At 43.2% G+C, this 24365-nt stretch overlaps 1 protein-coding gene across 1 annotated transcript in view; it reads left to right on the plus strand.

The window, feature by feature from the left end:
• LOC126998305 (DNA topoisomerase 3-alpha-like) overlaps positions 1-24365 on the plus strand; it is a 154855-nt gene that overhangs the window by 52455 nt on the left and 78035 nt on the right. Inside the window, exons 6-9 of the mRNA XM_050859791.1 lie at positions 1648-1818; positions 1990-2165; positions 11690-11870; positions 22278-22495. Coding sequence (XP_050715748.1) covers positions 1648-1818; positions 1990-2165; positions 11690-11870; positions 22278-22495 — 746 coding nt within the window. The remainder of the gene's footprint in view (positions 1-1647; positions 1819-1989; positions 2166-11689; positions 11871-22277; positions 22496-24365) is intronic.

Below are 24365 nucleotides of genomic sequence, written 5' to 3' on the forward strand. Positions count from 1 at the left end.
ATAAAGTATCGCGATAACTTATCGCGATAACGCCCAGCTATGCTCATTACCCAAGCAACCAACATTATAGCCATAACCAGTGGCAAGGCTTAGTGCAGTTGCCCAGGGATTGCTATGACAGAGTGGTCACTGATTGGGTGAGTGCCGTAGATGATGTCATCAGGCTCACCCATGAAGCACAATTGTCTTCAGAAATGTCAGCCAATCAAAAGGCAGCTGCCTTCAGCTGTGTCTTCATAAAAACTTTTACTCTTTTCCAGTATTCTTCCTTTTTCCATCATAACACGAGACAATGACTGTTTACAACATTTCTAAGGCCATATTTACTTTTTCTATGCTTTTTACTTCTAAACAATTAAGGCATTTATGTGAGAATTAAGATTTTGATTTTTTTTAAGACAAACTGCTGAATGGTGGTGTCTGGCAGCTTATTTCATTGTAAAATTTCAATGTAGTCCCAGACATTTACCAGGGTTTTCAAGTACTGCACATGTTACTGTGCTGCATTTTCAGATTAACACTTTTTGTATAGTTCTGATTATTATAATAATGTCTCATCAATGCTGTTTAAAGTAACAAGAACAAATATAAAATAATTTTCCATCAGAGATCAACCTTTTAAAATCATTCATTGTCCAACACACAGGACTTGAGGGAGCATGTCTGAATGGGGACAGAAATCTAGATGGGTCAATTGTTGCCATAATATATGTAAATTATTTTAAATTATGATTTGCTACTGAAAAATGTCTTTTCCAGGCACATTTGAAATACGGTGGAACCTCTATATTTGAACACCCCTTTACTCAAACAATCCAATATCTGATCAACTTTTTTTGAGAAAAAAGTGCCCCTGTATTGAAACTGCTCCTATATCTGAACCAAAACAAAGGTGGCCTGGACAAACAATGTATTACAAGGTCAATTTTTCTTCAGTTGATGAGTTAACCCCCAAAAATTCACATTCACAGAGTGTAGTTCAGAACAATGGTGGGTATTGCCAGGAAATCTTACGGCAGGTTGGCTTGGCCCATGGTGTTATGGACTCACTCAGCACGTGTATATGGCATTGTCGATACCTGTGTAGAAGGGCAAAGATCTACTTGTGCTCTCTCTCTTACTCTGTGGCTGTGAGACATGGACACTAAATAGGGACTTGGAGAGGCAGATTGATGCACTTGGTAATAAGTGTTTACGCATATTCATGGATAACTTTGTGTCAAACCGATGACTACTTCATGAGACTGATTAGACATATATTACCTGCACAGTCTGTCAACACAAACTCCAGCTATACGGGTAGGTGGCACTCTACCCATTTGCTGACCCTGCTCATCGGATTGTCTCTGTAATAGGCAATCATGAGTGGAGGAGGCCAAGGGGATACCCACAGTTTGTGGCATGAGCAAGTTGATAGACCTGCCAGGAGGTACTCAGGATGGGAAGAGGCCCTGCATGGAGACCTGCCCAGAGGGACCCCTGGACTTGGTGTCACAGGATGTGTGGGGCGACGTGCCCCCTGTCGTATGTCCCTATTGATTGATTGATTGATTTCTAGAATGGATTAAGCTTGGATATAGAGGTACCACTGTATCTGTAGTTTCATAGACAAGCTTTTGTTTTAGCCCAGTTTTTACCTTCTTACAGGAGCGGCTTTCACAAGGTTTCAGACTCTACGCCTACAGAAGATCTTTCCTGAAACACTAGCTGACACTATTCTCAGCTATGGCTCCTGTCAGTTCCCCACACTGGGGTTCATCATTGAGAGGTTCAAAGCTATTGAAAGCTTTGTTCCTGAGCCTTTTTGGAAGTTGAAAGGTGAGTGCTTATCTCCAGTCATATTCTAATGTTTCAGATATCATTTATAACATCTTTTACGACCAAGAAAATTGTGCACTTTTATTCATTTTCAGTACCGAAAACAAATTTATGATAGTATTCCTAGGCATCATTATGTCATATTACTTAATTCTTTCCATTTCTCCACAGTGACACATGTTAGTGGGGATACTGAGACTGAGTTTATATGGCAGAGAAAGCGGCTTTTTCATAAGCATGCATGTGAAGCGCTATTTGACTTATGCCAAGAGAACCCTGAGGCTCATATCACAAAGATCACCACCAAACCCAAGAACAAGTGGCGCCCTGTTCCCCTTGACACTGTGGTAAGTTTTAACATTAAGGGGAGACAATAGAGGTGCAAAACTACTGTGTGGAAACCTCTCAAATTAATTTACACTAAAGAGCGGGGTTTATCAAGTATTTTGGGTCAAGAAAATTGCTAGAGACTATTCTAACTCCCCTCTTTTTTTCTCATCTAACACTTTTTTTGATGTGTACTATGTATGTATGCAGCCATAATCTTAATATTTAAAAAGAATAATTTCCAATAGATCTTAGAAATGATCATCTTATCTACTTAATATCAGTTTTCTACAAGTTATTCACAAAAGCAAGCACAAACAACAAAAGACATTAAATCCTAACCAGTCCAAACAACAAGCAGGTTTTCAAAGTAGGTTCTCAACCGTATGTAACACCCACTTGGCTGATTAGCTTAGACTATACAGTCGTCCCTCAAATAGTATGGTTTCCAATAGTACGGTTTTGGTTTTATACGGATTGTCATAGAAGATTTTTTTAGGATTTTTAAATTTCCCGCTCGTCGCACCAAGTAGCCATTACGTGAGTGGCAACACTGTTCTACCAGACTGCCTCCCATGCACAACCCCTCAGTCCATGTGTGTGCACACCCTCAGCTACGCTTCTTCATTACCATATAACATGAACATGGGACCCAAGAGACAAGCCAAAACACTTACTGAATGCGCCCCAAAGCGTTCGAGAAAGGTATTCACCTTGCAGAAGAATTCAGATTTAGAAGAAGTTACGTTTTGGTACGAGTTATGTTTCGGTAGGGAGAGCTTACCACATGGCTCAGTTTCTACTTGCTGGCCAAAATTGCCAGTTATGCATTTTCTGCTGTAGTGTTTCCACGCTGGGCAACGGAGCCATCCTGGCAGCGCTGCCTTCCACATTCTCAGCGAGCAAGCCATGTCATACACTCACACTCTCTCTTACTCTCTACCACAGTTGCTATTGCTCTCTAATTCATACTTGAAATAAGATACGAAACGGTAAATGTGGAGATTGACTCCGCGCCTCCAAAATACGACATTACGCCTCCTTATCATAAAGTTAAGGGACGCATATTTAAACTACTCCAACCGAATTTTAAATGTCCTGACCTCTAACGGGGGGGCTTCGCCCCCGTCGACCCTTCCAGCGTGGTAACAGTACAGTGACTGCAGCAGAAAATGCATAACTGGCAACTTGGGCCCGTGGGTAACAGCTAAGCCAGGCGGGACTCGGATTCTGTAGGAGTGCCCCAGGAGTGTTTCTAGGGGGCGCCCTAATTTTATACGTATTTTCGAATCGTACGGGTGTCCTGGGTCCCTAACCCCCATACTATTTGAGGATAATTGAGATGTGATATTTTAACCCTTTCGTTGCTAAACGCTGGCAGCGAGCACTAGCGTAACTTGCTGGTGGTGCTAAACGCTTGCTGCGAGCTCCAGTCGCACTCAAATTTCCCGTGTATGAGAGTGTTTGAACACTATTTCTCACCCCATTGCATTGTGTCTGTGCTAAGTCGCACAGAAGAAATAGGGGTGGAGTGGGTGATGGACTGATTAAGGGTAGGCGGTGGCTGAACAGATAGCAAGACGGCCCTGCGTTCAGGAGGACGCAAGTTCAATCCCCGACCGGTGCCACCAAGCTGGGATTTTTCAGCCGCCGCCGAGTGGCTTAGCTTAAAACTACCCACATGCTGTCCAGAAGACCACCTATCAACCCGGACTCTAGATTCTAGGATTAAAGATGAGCTCCGGGAGGGCAGCATGAGCCAATAAAAGATGGTGCCACTATAAACACTCGTCTGCACCAGAACGGGCTGGGCCGACCATCAGGATCCGGGAAGAAGCCTACCGGCACAATAGGCCAAGACGTAAAAAAAAAAAAAAAAAAAAAAAAAAAAAAATGGCTGGAGGACTTCCTAACTAACAAGGAAATGAGGACGGTGATCAGGGACAAGGTTTCAAACTGGTGCCCTGTGATGAGTGGGGTCCCACAACGTTCGGTGTTGGCGCCAATAATGTTTGCCGTTTATATAAATGATATGATGGACGGAGTGACCAGCTATGTGAGATTGTTTGCAGATGCTGCAAAGCTATTGAGACGAGTGAATGATGTGAAGGACTGTGAGGCATTGCAGAGGGACCTGGATAAAATATGGGAGTGGAGTGGTACATGGCAGATGGAGTTCAACCTTGAGAAATGTAAAAAAATAGAGTTTGGTTGGAGTGGAAGATGTGAATACGATTATAAGATGGGAAGTGAGATAATATGCAGAGGAATGGAAGAAAAAGATTTGGGAGTGACTATCTCAAGAGAACATGTCACCGGACAAACAGATCAACAGGATAACGGGACAAACTATGAATTTGCTGAGGAACACAAGGACGGCATATGTATATTTGGACGAGATAATGAAGAAAATAATGCAGCAGTGGTCTGGTCTCCTCACAAAAAGAAGAACATAAGAAAGCTGGAAAGAGTGCAAAGAGTGGCAACTAAGATAGTACCGGAACTTAGAGATCGGACTTATGAAGAGGGACTCAATAGCATGGGGCTCACAACCCTGGAGAGAAGAAGAGAAAGAGGAGACCTGATAGCAGTGTACAGGGTGGCGAGCGGAGTGGAGCATTTTGACAGAGAGGACCTGTGTGTGTGGAACGAGAGAGAAACGAGAGGGCATGGAAAGAAGTTGAGGGCGACCACGTGTAGACGAGATGTGAAAAAGTTCAGCTTCCCAAACAGAAGCATTGAGCTGTGGAATAGGCTGGAGGAGGAGGTGGTTTGTGCAAGAAACATTCATGATTTTAAGGAAAAGCTGGATAAGAGAGGATATGGAGACGGGACAGCGTGAGCGTAGCTCTTTTCCTGTATGTCACAACTAGGTAAATACAACTAGGTAAATACACACACACACACACACACACACACACACACACACAACCTTGGGAAATGTAAAAAAATAGAGTTTGGTAGGAGTGGTAGAAGATGTGAATACGATTATAAGATGGGAAGTGAGATAATATGCAGAGGAATGGAAGAAAAAGATTTGGGAGTGACTATCTCAGAGAACATGTCACTGGACAAACACATCAACAGGATAACGGGACAAACTATGAATTTGCTGAGGAACATAAGGACGGCATTTGTGTATTTGGGCGAGGAGATGATGAAGAAAATAATAGTTACAATGATAAGGCCAAGGTTGGAGTATGCAGCAGTGGTCTGGTCTCCTCACGAAAAGAACATAAGAAAGCTGGAAAGAGTGCAGAGAGTGGCAACTAAGATGGTACCGGAACTTAGTGATCGGACATATGAGGAGAGACTCAGTAGCATGGGGCTCACAACACTGGAGAGAAGAAGAGAGAGGAGACCTGATAGGGGGCACAGTGCCTAGGGAGTGGAAGAGGGCAGAAGTGGTACCTATATACAAAAGTGGAAAAAAGGAAGAACCCCTAAATTACAGACCGGTGTCTCTGACCAGTGTAGTATGCAAAATAGGTGAGAAATTAATAAAAGAACAATGGATGAGATTTCTAGAACATAATCTAATCACAAACAATCAATATGGGTTTAGGAAAGGCCGCTCATGTGTGACAAACTTGCTGAGCTTTTACTCAAGAGTGACGGACAAAGTACAGGAAAGAGACGGATGGGTGGATTGCATTTACCTAGACTTAATGAAGGCATTTGACAAATGCTGGAAATGGAGTCAGAAATGGGAGATGAAAATCAACGTGAAGAAATGTCATGTTATGGAAATGGGAAAAAGTGTAGAAAGACCAAAATGGACATATAAAATGGGAGATGGGGAAATATTAAAGAAAGTAAATGAAGAGAGAGACCTGGGAGTAATAATGCAAGATTATATGCAACCAGGAAGTCATATAAATCGGATCTTCGGTGATACATATAACATGGTGAGAAATATAGGTATAGCATTCCACCACATGGACAAAGAAATGATGAAAAAATTAATTACTACTATGATCAGACCTAAACTAGAATACGCGGAAACAGTGTGGTCTCCACATATGAAGAAACACATCATAAAACTAGAAAGAATACAGAGTATGGCAACAAAAATGGTTCCAGAACTGGAGGGACTGACATATGAAGAGAGACTAAAGGAAATGGACTTGCCAACACTAGAACAAAGAAGAGAAAGAGGAGACCTAATACAAATATATAGGCTATTGAGTAAAATGGAAGAAGTAGATAACAAGAAATTGCTGCTAAGAGAAGAACCTTCCAGCAGGAATACTGGAGGACAGAGTAAAAAGTTGAGGAAGGGAAGATGCTCAAGAGACATAAAGAAATATAGCTTCCCACAAAGAAATATAGAGGTTTGGAACAGACTAAGTGAAGAAATAGTACGAAGAGTGTGCAAAGTTTCAAGGAAAAGTTGGATAATTATAGATACGGAAACGGGACCACACGTGCGTAAGCCCAGGCCCTGTAAAATTACAACTAGGTAAATACAACTAGGTAAATACAGGGTGGCGAGCATGGTGGAGAATCTGGACAGAGAGGACTGTGGGGTTCTTGAAAGGTCTGGACTTCCAAAAATCCCGTAAATTCTCAGCAATAAAAAATATAAAATAAAATAACTGAAAATTGAGTTATCAGACACTGCCCCTCTAGTCCTTATTATTATTTAAATTGATCCTTTTCTCTTTCTCTCGCTTTCTCTTGCTCCTTGATTATGTACTCTCTGGCTTCTTTAGCATTGTACCCTAACACTTTCGCTTCCTCTTTCCCCTGTGATACAGACATCTTGCGAGATAATACTTCGAGCCTAACAGCCAATACTTCGCCTATGGAGTGTGAGGTCAGTTTACTGATCGGGCGCCATTTTATGTGGGGTTCCTGAAAGGTCTGGACTTCCGAAAATCCCGTAAATCCTCAGCAATAAAAAATACAAAATAAAATAACTGAAAATTGAGTTATCAGACTCACAGCCCCTCTAGTCCTTATTATTATTTAAATATCTGATCAGTCACATCTCTCATAGGGTAAGCAAAAGCCAGATAAAACCTGCTCTTTAGTTTATTGAAAGCAACAAAGAAACTCGCTGGAAATTAAGAATAATTAATTGAACCCAAGTACACAGCAACCTAGCTATCTATCTTAAAACGTCCTAGCAAATGGTTACTTAGCTGTAGGTGGGAGAAAGGGGGAGCCACACCCTGATCTGCCTCGTGTTCTGGTCGGCCTGGAGTCCTTCTGTCCTCTTCTCGTTCCTCTCTGCAACCGCCTTGCCCTCCTTACCTCCCAACGGCTTCCCTCGCCTGAGTACACAATCACTCTGGATTTGTGGATACTACAAAGGCAGGAAAACCACCACGATGAGAAACGTGGCGCGGGAGGACAGAGGGACATCTGCTCACGGCGAAGTCTGGGCAGGAGATGCTGGGTGCGGCCTGCCGAGCCCCACAATCCTCAGGCCGGGCTCCGCGGTCAAGATGCCAGCTCTCGCCATACTGACATCTAGTTTTCTGTGCAACACTTACGCTAAAATGCCCTAACAGCTATGGATTTATTATTTATTAATAACCTAACCATGCAATTGGTCATAGTGGGTCATGCATCCCACACATAGCTCAGCGTTGGCAGTAATAACGAAATGATTTGAAAAGCGCGCTGTTCCCGCCTTCTAGTTTTCCCGCCAGACTTGTGACTACTCCCGCTCTCACAATCAAAATGGCGGGGACTCCCGCGATATTTTTCCACGGGCCACTCCCTGAATAATGAAATCATGACAAGAACCTGTGTGTGTGGAATGAGAGAGAAACGAGAGGACATAGAAAGAAGATGAGGGCGACGACGTGCAGGCGAGATGTGAAAAAGTTTAGCTTCCCAAACAGAAGCATTGAGCTATGGAATAGACTGGAAGAGAAGGTGGTTTGTGCAAGAAACATTCATGATTTTAAGGAAAAGTTGGATGAGAGAATATGGAAATGGGACAGCGCGAGCGTAGCTCTTTTCCTGTTTGTCACAACTAGGCAAATACACACACACACACACACACACACACACACACACATAGATGTAACTCTGATTCTGATAATGTTCAATAATGGCTGGGGCATCAGAGTTGGTGCATAACACACATAACACTATGGTATAGGAAAATTGTTTACATTATGCAAAATTTTCATTATGCGAACTCACCAGGACCATAATAACTGCGTAAATTAAGAGGTACCTCTATATGGCATACATCTATGCATGTGGACAAAGATTCAAATCTTTAACCTCTGTGTGTCGGGTGACGGGAATTCCCACTCAGGCAGAGAGCGTCGGGTGGCAGGAGATCCCGCTCGGGCGGAGAGCGTCGGGTGGCGGGAGTTCCCGCCCTCTGCTGTCCCGCCAAGATTTGTAATCCTGTGACGTAATTATTGTGTCCAATGGTTGGTGGCAATCCCTATCCTACATTTCACACCACCTCCCAGAGCTTACAGACCACTATGATGGAGAGACATGCTGATAATGATTTCCCCATGTCTGGATGCGTGGAGGAAGGGAGTGCGCCAGCGGGCCCCTGTTCCTCTACCCCTAATCTCATGGAGTGCGGTAAGCCACCGTATAAGGGAATTTTGAATAACAGCGGTATTATAAGAGCCCTGTTCGATGAGACGCTTTCTCCTTTGAAAAGTGGTGATTCAGGGTCTGAGGAGTTAGAAGATGAATTAGAACAGATTGTGCACAGTCTGTTTCTGTGGCGGCTGTTCACAACACGCTGCCTCGCACCACCACAACACAGTCTTTTCCTTCCTTTCCAATCACATCTACTGTCAATGAAAGTGACGAAGGGCATGTTGATGATCCTGGGAAGGTAAATGACTCAAGAAACGAGACAGAGGCTGAGAGAAGTGTGGCTCCAAAACGTCATTGCCTTTAGACCTGCCGCCATCAAACACCCTCTCCCACACCTTCATCTTCCACACCCTCATCACCCACACCTTCATCCTCCACACCCTCATCACCCACACCTTCATCACCCACACCTCCATCGTCTGCGTTCACTGCATCACACTCTTCACCACCTTGACGTAAGATGGCACGAAGACGTGTCCTTGGGGCTCGGCGCTGGTGTTGGTGCTCATCGTGGCGTTCATGACGCTCGTGGTATGCAACCACGGTAGGCTCATCATGATAAGGAGTTACTTTTATGTAAGCTACAAACATGTGTAATATGTAGCCTAGTCAGTGTATATATTCCATAATTATATTGTGTTTTGAAAGCTTTTTAAGCTTTTTTTTTGTGTGCATATAATGGCAAAAAAACACATTCAGTTTCGTAAGGAGTTACTTTTATGAGCATCAGACATGCGTAATATGTAGCCTAATATGAATAATCACGTTGGTAGGAGAGGATGCATGCTGTTTGGTGGCACGGGGCGAGGTAGGAGACCCAGATCCAGGTCAACAGCACCCGCACGAACAAGTGCGCTTGGCTTGGCCAAAAATAGCACCTCTTCCCAACATCATATCTCTGCTGTGCTACAACCTGCACACTTCCTATTTATTTCATCATGGAGAGGAAGGATTGGTGGTGAGAAAACAGTATAAATTATTATGTTTTCATTTGAAATTGCCACACAGGGCATTGATGAAAAACACCTATTTTTCCAAAATTTATCAACACCGCCCTCGCGCTGCGAAGATGACAATAGTCCTCTAGCCCAATGTCTATGGGTTAATACATTTGTGCTCCCTGTTTTACTGCACGGCTGTGAGACATGGACACTGAATAGTGACTTGGTGTGTTGTTACTCGATACCTTTGGTACCAAGTTATTTCGTGGGATCATGGTGTATCTTTGGAATGACTTTGTATCAGTCCAGCGGCTACTTCATGGAACTGGATCAAGGCCTTTTACTAACTTTGTCTGTGAATGCCAACTCTGGCTATATGGGCACATGGCACACTTCCTGGATTTCAATCCTGCTTATAGGGTTGTTTTTGTAGAAGACAACCCTTAGTGGAGGAGACGAAGGGGACTCCCATGTAACTCATGGGTGAGGCAAGTTGATCAATCCTTGGAGGGTCTTGAGATGGGAAGGGAAGATGCATGAAGGCTTGCTTGGGGGGATTGTCGGGAGTGGAGGCGGTGGGTGAGTGAAGCAATGTGCCTGCTGGCGTATGCTCCCCTTTAATCAGTCAGTTAGTATGATATACTTAAGGGAAGAGTATGCCATAGCTTTAAATTACACCTATGGTCTTGATTGGGCTGTATTTTGTGTATAACAGCACCATAATTATCATATTATAATTTCAAGATGATCGGACCCAACAATATTATTTTATGAATTATTTTTTGTTTTTTTGAAAAAACTTTGACTTGTAAGAGCTCTGTCATTTGTTCACTGATTTCATTCTTACTCGCACATAAGATATGCATACCTATTATCATAACAAACTTATGTGATTACTTTTTCAATTTCTGGTTTCATTTACTTGATTTATTTTTTTGAAATTTTGAATAGTTAAAAATGTGTTTTTACATAATATGGAAAAATATGACCTTTATAATAAATCTAATCACATACATTTTTTCATTAATAGTTGAATTTATAAAACCCCAAGTTTTATTAATGTCATTCAAAAAATAAAAGCATTGATAATTTTTTTATTTTTTTATTTATGCGTAATTTTGAGAAAAACGTAATTAAAGTTTGGTTTCCATTTTTGTGCCCCAGTGAAGTTACAGTGCTGCAAACCTGCCTTTATATGAATGCTGTGGGTTCAATCATGACATACTAATGCATGTACATTATGGTATGGCAACTTGTTCCCCCTTATAAAAGATATTAGTCGCTCAAGGGCAAAGGTGTCAGTATGGGCCAAACCCTTCATTGTTGCCAGGTTTGGTCTAAAAGTTCCCCAGTAGATATTCCTCACTGGTACTTCCACTATCCTCATTCCTTTTCCTTTTCTTCCCTGCATTGGTATTTTTCTTTTCTTTCTGAGTTCCAGTCCTTGTTCTATGCATGCAGTTGAGGTTCCCTTCCAACCAGCATTCCCCATGCACTGAGGGTGGAGGCTGTGGAGTGCTGGCCCTGAGTGGTGGTGTGCCATGACGAGAGGCTCCAACTGAGTTGTGAGATTTACTAGAATGCATTGATATGTGATTATTATACATTTTTCATTGCAAAAAACACACAGTAATGACTCCCAGCGCAGCATGCCCACATGCGGGGAATTTAAATCCCTTCTCTCGGGGCATTTAAATTTACGGTAGATAAAAATACACCACCACTCGATGCCTCTAAGCCAGTACATATTGGGACAATATGGAACTCAATTTCGCATATTTTCAATTTTTATTTTAATACTTGATGGCGTACTCTCCCCTTGATTAAGCACCTGAAGCTGAAAAAGAAAATGGCAGACTTCATGAGATTTTAATGAATACATATTTGTATGAAGTTTATGTAGAATACAGTAGGCTACACTTGATGTTATGCACAGCTGATGAATGATATTTTGTGCTGCTTTATGCATGATGGTGTCTACTTGTATAAAAAGCCTTCGCTATTTATTTGTACAGGAGCTAGAGAAGCTGGGCAGCCGGAAGCTGAGAATGAATGTCAAGGAAGTGATGAAGGTGGCAGAGAAGCTGTACACCAATGGTTTGATAAGTTACCCCCGCACAGAGACCAACATCTTTCCTCCTGAATTGGCCCTCACTCCCTTGGTGGAGATGCAAACAGCAGACCCTAACTGGGGAGGTTTGTAATTGTAACTAAGAGTTACAATATTATGTTCCTTAAATGCCCTCATAATAGAAAGATAAAAATTTGCTCTACAGTAAAATCCATGCATGATTTATCTTTTTAATGAGATCTGGTTTAAGCATGTCCTGTAATAAAAACAATGTCAAAACAAATGAAGGCATGGTGAATACTTCAGATTAATCAGAAAAAGAATTTGAGATGATGTTTGTCTCGACCAAGTACTTAAATCTAGTGATTCCCTACTATGAAGATGAAGTTCACGAAAGATGATTGTTTGTAATGACTTACTGTATATACTTTCGTAAAAGTAACAATTTTCATTGTTTTAACCCTCAAAACGCAGGCTTATTTTGTGTGCCTGTCCTCCCACACGGTTATATTCAGGCAGGAGTAGGTAAGAAGACACCTACCAAATGGGCACAAGCCACTCCCGGTGGGGTATATATGAGAAGTGAGGAGGGTGCTGAAGCCCTCCAAAGACCCTTCCCATTACCTCACTAACCATTTCCCTATTGTCTCATCTACACCAGAGAGCAGTTCAGCATCCTCTATAAAGACAGATCCTCTTCTATCCACACCACACTACATTCACACAACACACACCTTTTCCCAAAATTCAAAATTCAAAATGGCGTTCAACAACAGTGCCTCGGAGTCCCCTCCTGGAGGGGGGGGACCACAAATTCCACCAGGGAGGACTCCCCTTCTGGCTGCCGATCTGAGAGGTGCCTTGATAACTCCTTGAGCCTTTTTCTTCTCAATTTCTGCAACATTTGCAGTCTTAGTTCTAATTTTCATTCTGTGGAACACCATCTCTCCTCCTCTAAACCTCACCTTCTCTTCCTCACCGATACACAGGTTTCTGAAGCTACTGACAGCAATCTCTATTCAGTTCCCTCCTACTATCTCTATCCTAAATTTCAATCCAAAGCTGGATGTTGCATCTACGTGCGCAACGACATCACTTGTTCTCATGCCCACGACCTTGACTCTTCTGAGGCTAGATTCACAAAGGCTTAGTGCGTAGTTTTGGGCCCTTAGTGCGTAGTTTTGAGAACATTGCGATACACAAAGCTTGCGAGGTAATAACTACCAACTAATCAATGATGTCACGGGTTAGCGCGCGGATTCACAAAGCTTTACCGTGCTCTGTGTGACGCTAAATTTGTTGTTAAATAACTACTGCCTCGGGGGTGTAGTAAATGCTAACAATATTATTATATTTACGTATAAATGCTTATAAATCGCGTTTCTCAACTTGAAATATAACTTTGCGAGTAGAGGAAGCCCATTTCTTTATAAAATGATGAGATATACACACTTTGAGAGGCGGGTAGGCAGTGGCCGAAGTGATAGCGTACTGGACTCACATTCGCCGCGTGATGGACGACGCGGGTTCGAATCCTCACACTACCACTCGGATTTTTCGGTCACCGCCGAGTGGCTTAAAACTACCCACATGCTGTCCTGAAGACCACCCATCAACCCGGACTCTAGAGGAAGCCGTCCAAGCGAATCAAGTACGAGTTCCGGGGGGCAGCATGAGCCAATGCAAGATGGCGCCACTATAAACACTCGCCTGCGCCAGAACGGGCTGGGCCGACCATCAGGCCCCACCTGGAAGAAGCCTTGGGCCGACCATCAGGCCCCACCGGGAAGATGCCTACCGGCGCAATAGGCAACAACGTAAAAAAAAAAAAAAAAAAAAAAAAAAATAAGTATGGGCGTTATGGCAACACCCGGCTGGGGGATTGCCAGACCTTCCTCCTCCTTCATCTTCCTACCTCCTCATCCATTCGATCATCCATCCATCTCTACATTTGTCCCTCCGTGGGACCATGGACCTTTGTCGGGTGACAGCCCATGAGTTGGGCTGCAGATATGGCAAAACAGTCTTAACTTTTCCTCGTTCCTTCCTTCCGTCCTTGTCTGCCTCGATATATATGTGTGCCACATTATTTTTAATTTGTTCTCTTCCTGCCTCAATCTCCTCCTTATCTTCTTTTTCTTTCCCATAAGCATGTTCTTAGATAACAAGACTTCAAACAGCAGAGTTACCTTGACGTAAATGTGCAGCAAACTACGAAATAATTGTTCCTAGATTATGATTTAGTACAGTTTGCCTTAAAAGAAAGAAAATGGGAAAAGAGAACGGGTTCTTTTGAACCAGCAGCTGGAGGGGCCTCCCTAGGATTAGCTGACGGTTTTGTGAACATGCTTGGGATTCGCTGCAAGGGCAATGTCGTCATTAACCAATCAGCGGCCCCGCTGACTTAACGCGCCTCTAACTATCATCTAAAGTTTGCTTTGTGAATCTGACGCTAACGTCGGTTGCTAAATCAATAGTGCGTAGTTATGTTAGTTTGTAGTTAGTGAGTATGTTTGTGAATCCCAGCCCTGAATTTTCCACCATCTGGCTAAGACGTCATTGTCATTCTATTACTAAATACATCTGTGCTGTTTATCTCTCACCTAATTCTACTAACTATGTAAAATTCTTTGACTATATGAACTCTAAAGTGGAGCACATCTTGACCCACTCTCCCTTCGCTGAAATCTCCATCTTGGGAGATTTCAATGTTCACCTTGATGTTCACTTTGATCTCCTCAACGATCTAAAGCAGTTGGTTCAGCTCCCGACACGTATCCCCGACCGTCTTGGAGACAGGCCCAACATACTAGACCTCTTCCTTACTTCTAACCCTTCTGCTTACTCTGTCAAAATGATCTCTCTGTTGGGCTCCTCTGATCACAACCTTTTTTCTGTATCCTGTCCTATTGCTCCTGTACACCCTCTGGACCCAGCGAAGAGGCGATGCTTCTGGCATTTTGCTTCAGCTCAGTTGGACGACCTGAGAATGTAATTTTTCGATTTCCCGTGGAATGATTACTGCTTCCAGGAGAGAGACCCCTCTGTGTGTGCCCAGCGCATCACAGAGGTGATTGTCTCTGGAATAGAGGCATACATACATTCCATGTTCTTGCTCTACTCCCCATGCTAAAAAGCCTTGGTTTAATCATGCTTGTTCTCGTGTTATTAAAGATAGAGAGGCAGCTCACAAAAGGTACCAGAGCCTTCGCACTCCTGCTTACCATGATCTTTATATTTCTGCCCGGAATCTTGCCAAATCTATTCTCCGACTTACCAAAAACTCCTTCATTAATAGAAAATGCCAAAACCTTGCTTTCTCTAATTCTTCCTGGGACTTCTGACATCTAGCCAAAAATATCTCCTCCAATTTCACTTCTTTCTCTTTCCCTCCTCTCCTTAACCCTGACGGCAGCACCGCCGTCTCATCTGTCTCTAAGGCTGAACTCTTCACTCATACTTTCTGTAAGAACTCCACCCTGGACGATTCTGGGCATATTCCTCCTACTCATCCCCCCTCTGACTTCTTTATGTCTGTTATTAAGATTCTTAGGAATGATGTTTTCTATGCCCTCTCTGGCCTCAACTCTCAGAAGGCTTATGGACCTGATGGAGTGCCTCCTGTTGTCCTTAAAAACTGTGCTTCTGTGCTGACACCCTGCCTGGTCAAACTCTTCCGTCTCTGCCTATCAACATCTACCTTTCCTTCCTGCTGGAAGTACGCCCTCGTACAGCCTGTGCCTAAGAAGGGTGACCGTTCCAACCCCTCAAACTACCGCCCCATAGCTTTACTTTCCTGTCTATCTAAAGCTTTTGAATCAATCCTTAACCGGAAGATTCAGAAGTACCTTTCCACTTCTAACCTTCTATCTGATCGCCAGTATGGGTTCCGCAAGGGGTGTTCTACTGGCGATCTTCTTGCTCTCTTAACTGACTCTTGGTCATCCTCGCTTAGCCGTTTCGGTGAAACTTTCTCTGTTGCACTAGACATATCGAAAGCTTTCGATAGAGTCTGGCACAAGTTTTTGCTTTCTAAACTGCCCTCTTTCGGATTGTATCCCTCTCTCTGTTCCTTTATCTCCAGTTTCCTTTCCGGCCATTCTATCTCTGCTGTGGTAGACGGTCACTGTTCTTCCCCTAAACCTATCAACAGTGGTGTTCCACAGGATTCTGTCCTATCACCCACTCTCTTCCTGTTATTCATCAATGATCTTCTTTCCATAACAACCTGTCCTATCCACTCATACGCTGACGACTCCACTCTGCATTATTCAACTTCTTTCAACAGAAGACCCTCTCAACAGGAATTACATGACTACAGGCTGGAGGCTGCAGAACGCTTAACCTCAGACCTTGCTATCATTTCCGATTGGGGTAGAAGGAACCTTGTGTCCTTCAATGCCTCAAAAACTCAATTTCTCTACCTATTAACTCGACACAATCTTCCAAACACCTATCCCCTATTCTTCAACAACACTCAGCTGTCACCTTCTTCAACATTAAGGGTCGTGTTATGAGACATTTCGCCGCCCAAGAACACATATTTGACAAGGCTTACGTAGGAGTTGTGGGCATTTCCAGGGGTAGTTTTATGACCCTGGTGTTAGTTTGAACCTTCTTCTCTACCGTGAACATAAAGAAACACTCATTAGAACTCGACTGACCCCTTCTTTGACCTTTAGAAATAGCTGATGTGATATGGCAAAGTGTCTTGTAATACCAGCCTAAATATCCTCGGTCTATCATTAACTCAAAATCTTAACTGGAAACTTCACATCTCATCTCTCACTAAATCAGCTTCCTTGAGGTTTGGCGTTCTGTATCGTCTCCGCCAGTTCTTCTCCCCTGCACAGTTGCTATCCATATACAGGGGCCTTGTCCGCCCTCGTATGGAGTGTGCATCTCAAGTGTGGGGGGGCTCCACTCACACAGCTCTTTTGGACAGAGTGGAGTCTAAGGCTCTTCGTCTCATCAGCTCTCCTCCTCTTACTGATAGTCTTCTACCTCTTATCTTCCGTCACGATGTTGCCTCTCTTTCTATCTTCTATCGATATTTTCTCGCTGACTGCTCTTCTGAACTTGCTAACTGCATGCCTCCCCCCCTCCTGCGGCCTCGCCTCACACGACTTTCTGATCAAGCTCATCCCTACACTGTCCAAACCCCTTATGCAAGAGTTAACCAGCATCTTCACTTTTTCATCCCTCACACTGGTAAACACTGGAACGATCTTCCCTCATCTGTATTTCCTCCTGCCTACGACTTGAGGGTATCAGGACACCTCTCCTCCCGAAATTGATTTCTCTTTTTGGCCACTCCTCTCTACTCTATGCAGGAGCAGTAAGTAGCGGTCTTTTTTTTTGTTTTTTTTTTTTTTTTTCACTAGTTTTCTTTTTTTTATGCCCTTGAACTGTCTCCTCTGCTGTAAAAAGAAAGAAAAAAAAAAAAAAAACTTCAACCTTTCATACCTTCACTTCTACTTAACTCACGTAACTGAATGAAGTACCATTGTAAAGTACATACCCTTAACTGTTTACTAACATTAAGTTGAAGACTATGTGACCTTTGGTAGACGCATATGGAATATTGAAGTAGGATCACTGGGAACACATTTTTATAGACAGTTTTCCACCCCAAGTGGACTTCCCTTCTATGATTTAGTAATAAGAAGCATAATTTTCATACAGTTTATATGAACCACACCCCAAAATAACTTAACTTCTAGGCCTTCTTGATGCCCTTGATGGGTATTGAGGTCAAAGGGCCCCCATCTTGTGGATGAAATTCACTGGAAGGTGAGAAGAGGTGGGATGTCTAGCGGACATCATATCAAAGCTTACACAAGCTTACACTGACCAATAATTAGTCAAGAGAGCATGGTTGGGTATTGTTTGAAAGAAAACGACATGCTTACCCTACTTCAGCATAAACAAAATAAATTTGACGGCGTGCTAAGTCAAAAAATGCCTTGTCAACTATTGTCGACACCCGCGGTTTGAGCCCAGGCACCAGCTGTCGACTATTGTCGACAGCTGTGCTTTAAGGGTTAATGATCAAGTTAAAATGGTTGACTTCTACATGGATGCTGATTTTCTTTGTGCTTAAATTTTATTTCTCAATCGAATATATCATAGTCATAGTAGAAGACCAGATGACTTTTTTTTTTTTTTTTTTTTTTTTTTTGCCTGTAGTGCCAGTAGGCTCTCTTGGTGGGGCCTGGTGGTCTGCCTTAGCTCATTATGGTGCAGGCAAGTGTTTATAGTGGTGCCATCTTGCTTGGCTCATGCTCCCCCCAGAGCTCATTTTATATCTTCTTTAAGAGAGAATCTATAGTCTTAGTTAATAGATGGTCTTCAGGACAGCATGCTGGTAGTCTTTGGCCACTCAGTGATGACTGAAAGATTGGCAACTTGTTTGTAGTGGCGGGCGGGACATGACCCTGCATCCTCCCGGATGCTGCACCCACATACTGAGCACTCAGCCACCACTTCCCCATGCAACAAAATCTGTCTCAACACTATTAAAATTCTACACATTCAATTCACCATTCATCAGACCATCATGCTAGCTTCCTGAAATAAACCTATACCTATTACTGATGTTAAGCTATTCTGATGATAATTTGATGTGGTTGACCTATCCTCCTTTATGAAAATTACTGAAGTACATGAGACTTACTGTAGGTCAGTTAAAATGTGCTTTGGATTTTGCGAGGCAAATCAAATCACCTCTGCTAGAGGGAAGCTTGCACATGGGATGCGCTGCGCTGCCTCACACTGTCAGACTGTAAAGAGTACAAGCACCCACATGAACCTGTGTGTCTCAGCTATTCCTGTCGTAAAGGTTGCATTGGGAAACCCAAGGCCCACCATTTTATGAAGGGAGGGAGTGGAGGGCATGTGAAAGCTCCCCTCTAGCAGAGGTGATTTGCCTCGCAAAATCCAAGGCACATTTCAGCTGACCTACGGTAAGTCTCATGTACTTCAGTAATTTTACTTCAGCAAATCATTCCTCTGCTAGGGGTGGCTTCCACATGAGATTTTAAAGCCATGTGGGTGTTGTATAAATCCAATCCTGTCAGTTGCCACACCATATTAATGGTTGTAAAGAAAATCACCATGAAAGAGAGCCCATTCTTCATTATGGAAACAAAACAGTCCTTCCACACATACATACATAACATACATACAAACAGAAATCACACCGAACCAAGAACCGCCTCTTGGAATAGATCAGTGTTGTGGATAATATCCTTATCATAATGCCTAGCAAAAGTGGTTTCTTGTGTCCATCCAGCCTTGGCCATGATTGTGATAATCGGCACAACCAAGGCCTTGGCCTTAGATGTTGAGGCTGGGCGAACACTGCCAGCAGTGAACATCGTGGTGCCAGTCCTGCATATGCCCAGCATTGTCTTGAGCCATCTTGCCACTGTGTCCTTGGAAACATTCTTATGAGGCTTGATAAAGCTGATGAGTCCTTTCCAAATTCCTTTCTGAGTTTGGCAGTCCTCACAATATACTCCTTCATAGTCACAAAGACACACAACCTGGCATCATGAGCATAAGCATTAAACTTAAGGGCCTGAACAATAAACTTGGGTCTGCATTGCTTGATGTTACCCCCTAACCAAACGGAAATAGAAGCCTCACCAATGGCAATGTTCCTTAGCATCAATGAGTGTAAGGTCTGGACCCTGGCTGCTTGTGTCAGTGCCATCAGCATCACCAATTTGAGCGTCAGGTCCTTCAAGGAAAGGCAGTGTAATGGGTCCATGGTCCGAATTTTCTGCAACACAGGTTTAACATCCCAGGTCTCCGAATACCTGGGTGTAGATGGTCTTAAGATGAAGACCCCTCGCAGGAACCTGTTGACGAGAGGGTGGTTTCCCACCCGGCAGCCTTCCACCACTATGCCTAGTGCAGAGAGAGCTCCCCTTGCCGCGTTGACACACTCATAGCCCACACCTCTGTGAAATGTATCAAATAGAAAATTTAGGATGTTGGCCACAGAGGGATTAAGGGGATTGATGTTCCTTCTACAACAAAATTGTGACCATCTGTTGATGTGAGGATGGTATTGTTTTTCAGTTCCTGGTTTCTATGAGGCCATGATAATGTCTGTACCCGCTGCAGATATGCCACGTTCTCGGAGCTGTTTTCGGACAGCCAACAAGCCATCAAGTTGGCGTGCCTCAAAATCGGGTGTTCCTCCGCCGATGCTGGATGCAAGAGGACATTTTTCCGTGCCTTGATGACCCGAGGGTGTTCCACCATCCGGAGGAGAGTGCCCATCCAAGGCTGCGACGCCCAGAGTGGAATGACCATCCACCCATGCGCCTTCTCCTCGCGCAACTTCTGGAGACACCTAGGAATAAGAGAGAATGGAGCCCAATTTAGTGCAAATGCATCAACGTGTGCAGCTTCCGGGTCCAGTTTCCAGGAAGAAAAACAGTTCAATTGCTTGTTTAAGCGAGAAGCAAACAAGTCAATGCAGGGAGTTCCAAATATAAAGGTCAACTCCCAAAAAATTCCCCTGTTGGGCTGCCACTCGTGTCTGTCATTAAAGTGATGGGACGCCATGTCCGCCAAAATGTTGCACTTGCCGGGTATTTGGGAAGCTGTAATCCAAGCATCAGTGCTAACACACCAATCCCAAATACAAATGCAGATGTCATTACAAACAAGGGACTTAGTACCACCCATCTCACTCACATATTTTATCGCCGTAGTGTTATCACACAACACCTTGATGTGCTGTCCCCTGAGTAGTTTTGCAAAAGACTTCAGTGCGAACAAAATAGCTTTGAGTTCCCGAGCATTAATGTGTAAAAGCACCTCCTCAGGCGTCCATCTGCCATTTGTAGTTTAGTCATTTAGGCAACCACCCCAACCTAGGTTTGACGCATCAGTATATAGCTCAGTTTCCGGAGCCTTCCTGAAAAATTTTCTGTCCTGAGCTGCCAGTTCATTGATCCACCAATGCAAATCTTAATCTCATCTGTGATGGCCATCCATCTGTTAAAGTTTCCTTTCTCCTTTTCCAAGGCCTTGATCTTCGCCCTTTCCAACTTTCTATAATGTAACTTTTCCATCTCAACTGCTGGGATTTCGGCCACCAGAAGGCCAATCACTCTTGCAACTTCCCTGATTTTCTCCCTCTCTTTCATGACCAAAAGGGAGCAGTGCTGCAATATTTTTGCTTTCCTATGTTCTGTTAGCGTGACAGTCATGGTCTTGGAATCAATGATATTTCCAAGATACTCAATGTGCTTAGTAGGAACCAAGACTGAATTCTCCACATTGATGCAGAAACCTACTCTCTGCAACATCCTTACAGTATCATGCATGCACTCATAACATCCAGCCACTGAATTGCTACACATCAGTGTATCATCAATAAAACTAGTAATGGTGGGTCCCATCATTCTCAGAGTCGAGAAAACTGGTTTCATTAATTGCTGGCCAGATTTTGCCAATCTCCAAGTGAAACTCAGATGTTAACATGCAGTCTACTGCTGGCCTGGTGCCACCTGCCAGCAGTTTGCCTCCAGTTGCCGGCGGTTGCCTGCTGGCAATCGCAGGTGTTCTACCGGTCAGCCGCTGGACAAATACGTGTTGGACACAAAGCCACTGTACTATATTTGACTTGTGCTACCCCTTCCCCAGAATAGGCAGAACCCAAATCCATAACTCCTATTTTTACTGTAAGTAATTTCCATTACCGTGAATGGAAAAGCCATGAATAGCAGGGGTCAACTGTTTGTCAAATTCAAAAAGCACGTCTCAAGGTCAGCCTGTGCGAATAAATGTTTTGTTTTTGGAAACCAAGTTCAAATTTTGCTTGTTATATTAGAATTTCCTTCCACCTCCCTCAGAGCAAGTCATCTTTTGCATTTGATATAACAAAAGATAAATTTACTTCCCTAATATAGGGGGTCAACTTTTACATAAGATTGACTATTACATGAGTATATGGTAACTGCCTATCATATTAGAGGGTAAGTGGTAGACAAAATATGGGGTGGTCTCCATTTATAATGTAACCCTAATTCATCAAGTCATCTAATTGAGTGAAGTTGTCAATAAGATTATTTATTATTATTATTATTATTATTATTATTATTATTATTATTATTATTATTATTATTATTATTATTATTATTATTATTATTTATTATTTATTATTTTTACAGCAATGGAGACAACTCAAGGGCACTAAAACAAAGTAGTAACAAAAAAAAACACCAAGTGTTGCTTGTATTCCTGGTAAAATAGGGCAGTGGTGATAAGTTTGTTTACTGAAGAGTGATAAGTGGGGTCATGGGTTTGGACAGAAAAGCCTCTGTGATATTTTGGTCATAACAAGTGTCAGGATCTGGAGGTGGGTAAGTGAATGGTAGTAGTTCATGTTATTGGGTGTTTTCTTGTCTGATGTCTGATTCCACTTTGTTTTTATGTCTAGGGATATTTTTGGTTGTCATTTCATATTTGCAGGAAGGGGCAATTGGTGTAAAACAGTATTGTTTTGGCAGGGTTTGCAGCCAATATCATTGAGAGGGGACCCAACCCACGCCAGGGGAAAAAGACAGATAAAGCACATCCTCCCATCCACCCCACCAAGTATGCATCGAACCTGGCTGGAGCGGAGAAGGCTGTCTATGAGTTGGTAGTGCGCCATTTCCTGGCCTGCCTGAGTGATGATGCTCGTGGTGTGGAGACTGTGGTGAACATGACCATGGCTAGGGAAGAGGTAAGTTTCTGCCTCAAAGTACCAGTGGCGCCTTGTGCAGACTGAGTACAGTACCCTCCTGAGTTTCGCGCTCACTTTCTTCCTAAGGTATAGCGCTAAACTCAAGGATCGCAAAACCCGACGTATTGAAAACACTGAAAAAGCACTTATTTGTTCTGGCCCGTGGAGAAACTGACTTTTTTTCCCACTTTACTCCCTTGTTTTCTCAAAATATATACCTTGGAAAAAGGAAGAAAATGGGAAGAGAGAATGGGTCGCTTTGAAACCACAGTTGAAGACGGCAGCCTTACGATGGCTAACTGTTCTGAAAACACGCTTGTGATTCGATGCGAGTCTGATGACCTCATCAAGGGCGTTCACCCAATCAGCGGCCTCTCTGCCTTAGTGTGCCTCTAACTACGACGAAACAAAAGCTTTGTGAATCTGAAGTTAACATTGATAGTTAAATTGATAGTTGATAGTACAGTATTGTCTCCAAGTTTGCGATAGATAGGTCGACGTTGCGGGTCGCAAACGTTGAAATCGCAAACTTTGAACCATTATTCTTATGGGGAAAATTGAAAATCGTCAACATCTCATCTGAAATGCTGGTCTGAAAGCCGGCGATAGAGAGAGCCGGAGTCACCGCGCCCACGCAGCCTAGCACATTCCACGGAAGGGCCAGAGTTGATGTTTCACTGAACTATTGACCGCGGCCACATGTGTGGGTCTCCAGTGACGTCATGGCTGAGTTGATGATGTTTCACCGAACTATCCTTTGTTGGGTGGGACCGCTGGGGTGAGGTGAACAATGGCAGTGGGCGGCAGAATACAGTGTTGTGGTGTTGACGACGCAGTGCACCCTGATGTCACGACCCCCTCTGCCCCGTTAACTAGAGTGGAAACCACCACTTTCTCACGCGCACCACCCGCAAAGTTCGAGTCATATCGCAATTTCAGTTTTCAATAAAAATCAAATTTTTTGAGTCCCTATTGCAAACTCGGTGAATTGCAAACTTGAAACTCGCAATCCTGGAGACAGTACTGTATTTACCGTCATTATCGCGCATCTCTGTGAATCCCTCCCCTGGGGCTAGACTCACAAAATGTTTAGTTCTTAGTTTTGGGCTTACAACAAAGTGTGATTCACAAAGCTCTGTGGGAGCAACTATATGTTGTTAACCGCCTTAACGTTTGCACGCTAGCTATTATATGCTGTTCACCGCACACACACCTGCATTCACAAAGCTCTTTTGTTGCGCCATGTGACATTAAATTTGTTGTTCAATTACTACTGCCTCGGATGTGTAGTAAACACTAACAGTACTGTCATATTTACATATAAATACTTATTAATTGTGTTTTTCAACTTGAAAGAGGATGATCGACATGTGTGAAATGGCACCTGGTTCTCACGGTCATAGCTCATACAGGGACGTTTGTGATGCCTTTCATGTTGACGGCCACCGTAAAAATGGAATAGTGGGAACCTGGCCTAAGGCATGCATGCGTGATGCTGACGGTAGGTAGACATGACCCGTACATGTCAAAGCAGTGTGAAACTCGGGGCACTGATGTGTGAAGGTCGAGATGGTAAGAATTTAGGACTAAGCGCGAAGCTCGAGGATTGCGAAACTCAGGTAGCATGAAGCTCAGAAGGGTACTGTAGTTATGGAACCAGTTTCTGCTCTGCACCTTGTTGCTGTGTTGTTTTAAAGTATTTACACTTTTAAGTTTATTTGCCATTTGCATGTAATTGGCTGAATTAAGTGCTTCTTCACTCTCTATGTTCATCTGCCTTTACAGGAAATAATGTAGATTATAATACTGAGTAATGTTTATTTATTTTTTATTTATTTGTTTGTTAATACAGTGGAACCTCGGTTGATGA

Source organism: Eriocheir sinensis, chromosome 14, assembly GCF_024679095.1.
Source record: "Eriocheir sinensis breed Jianghai 21 chromosome 14, ASM2467909v1, whole genome shotgun sequence".
Classification (NCBI taxonomy): Eukaryota; Metazoa; Arthropoda; class Malacostraca; order Decapoda; family Varunidae; genus Eriocheir; species Eriocheir sinensis.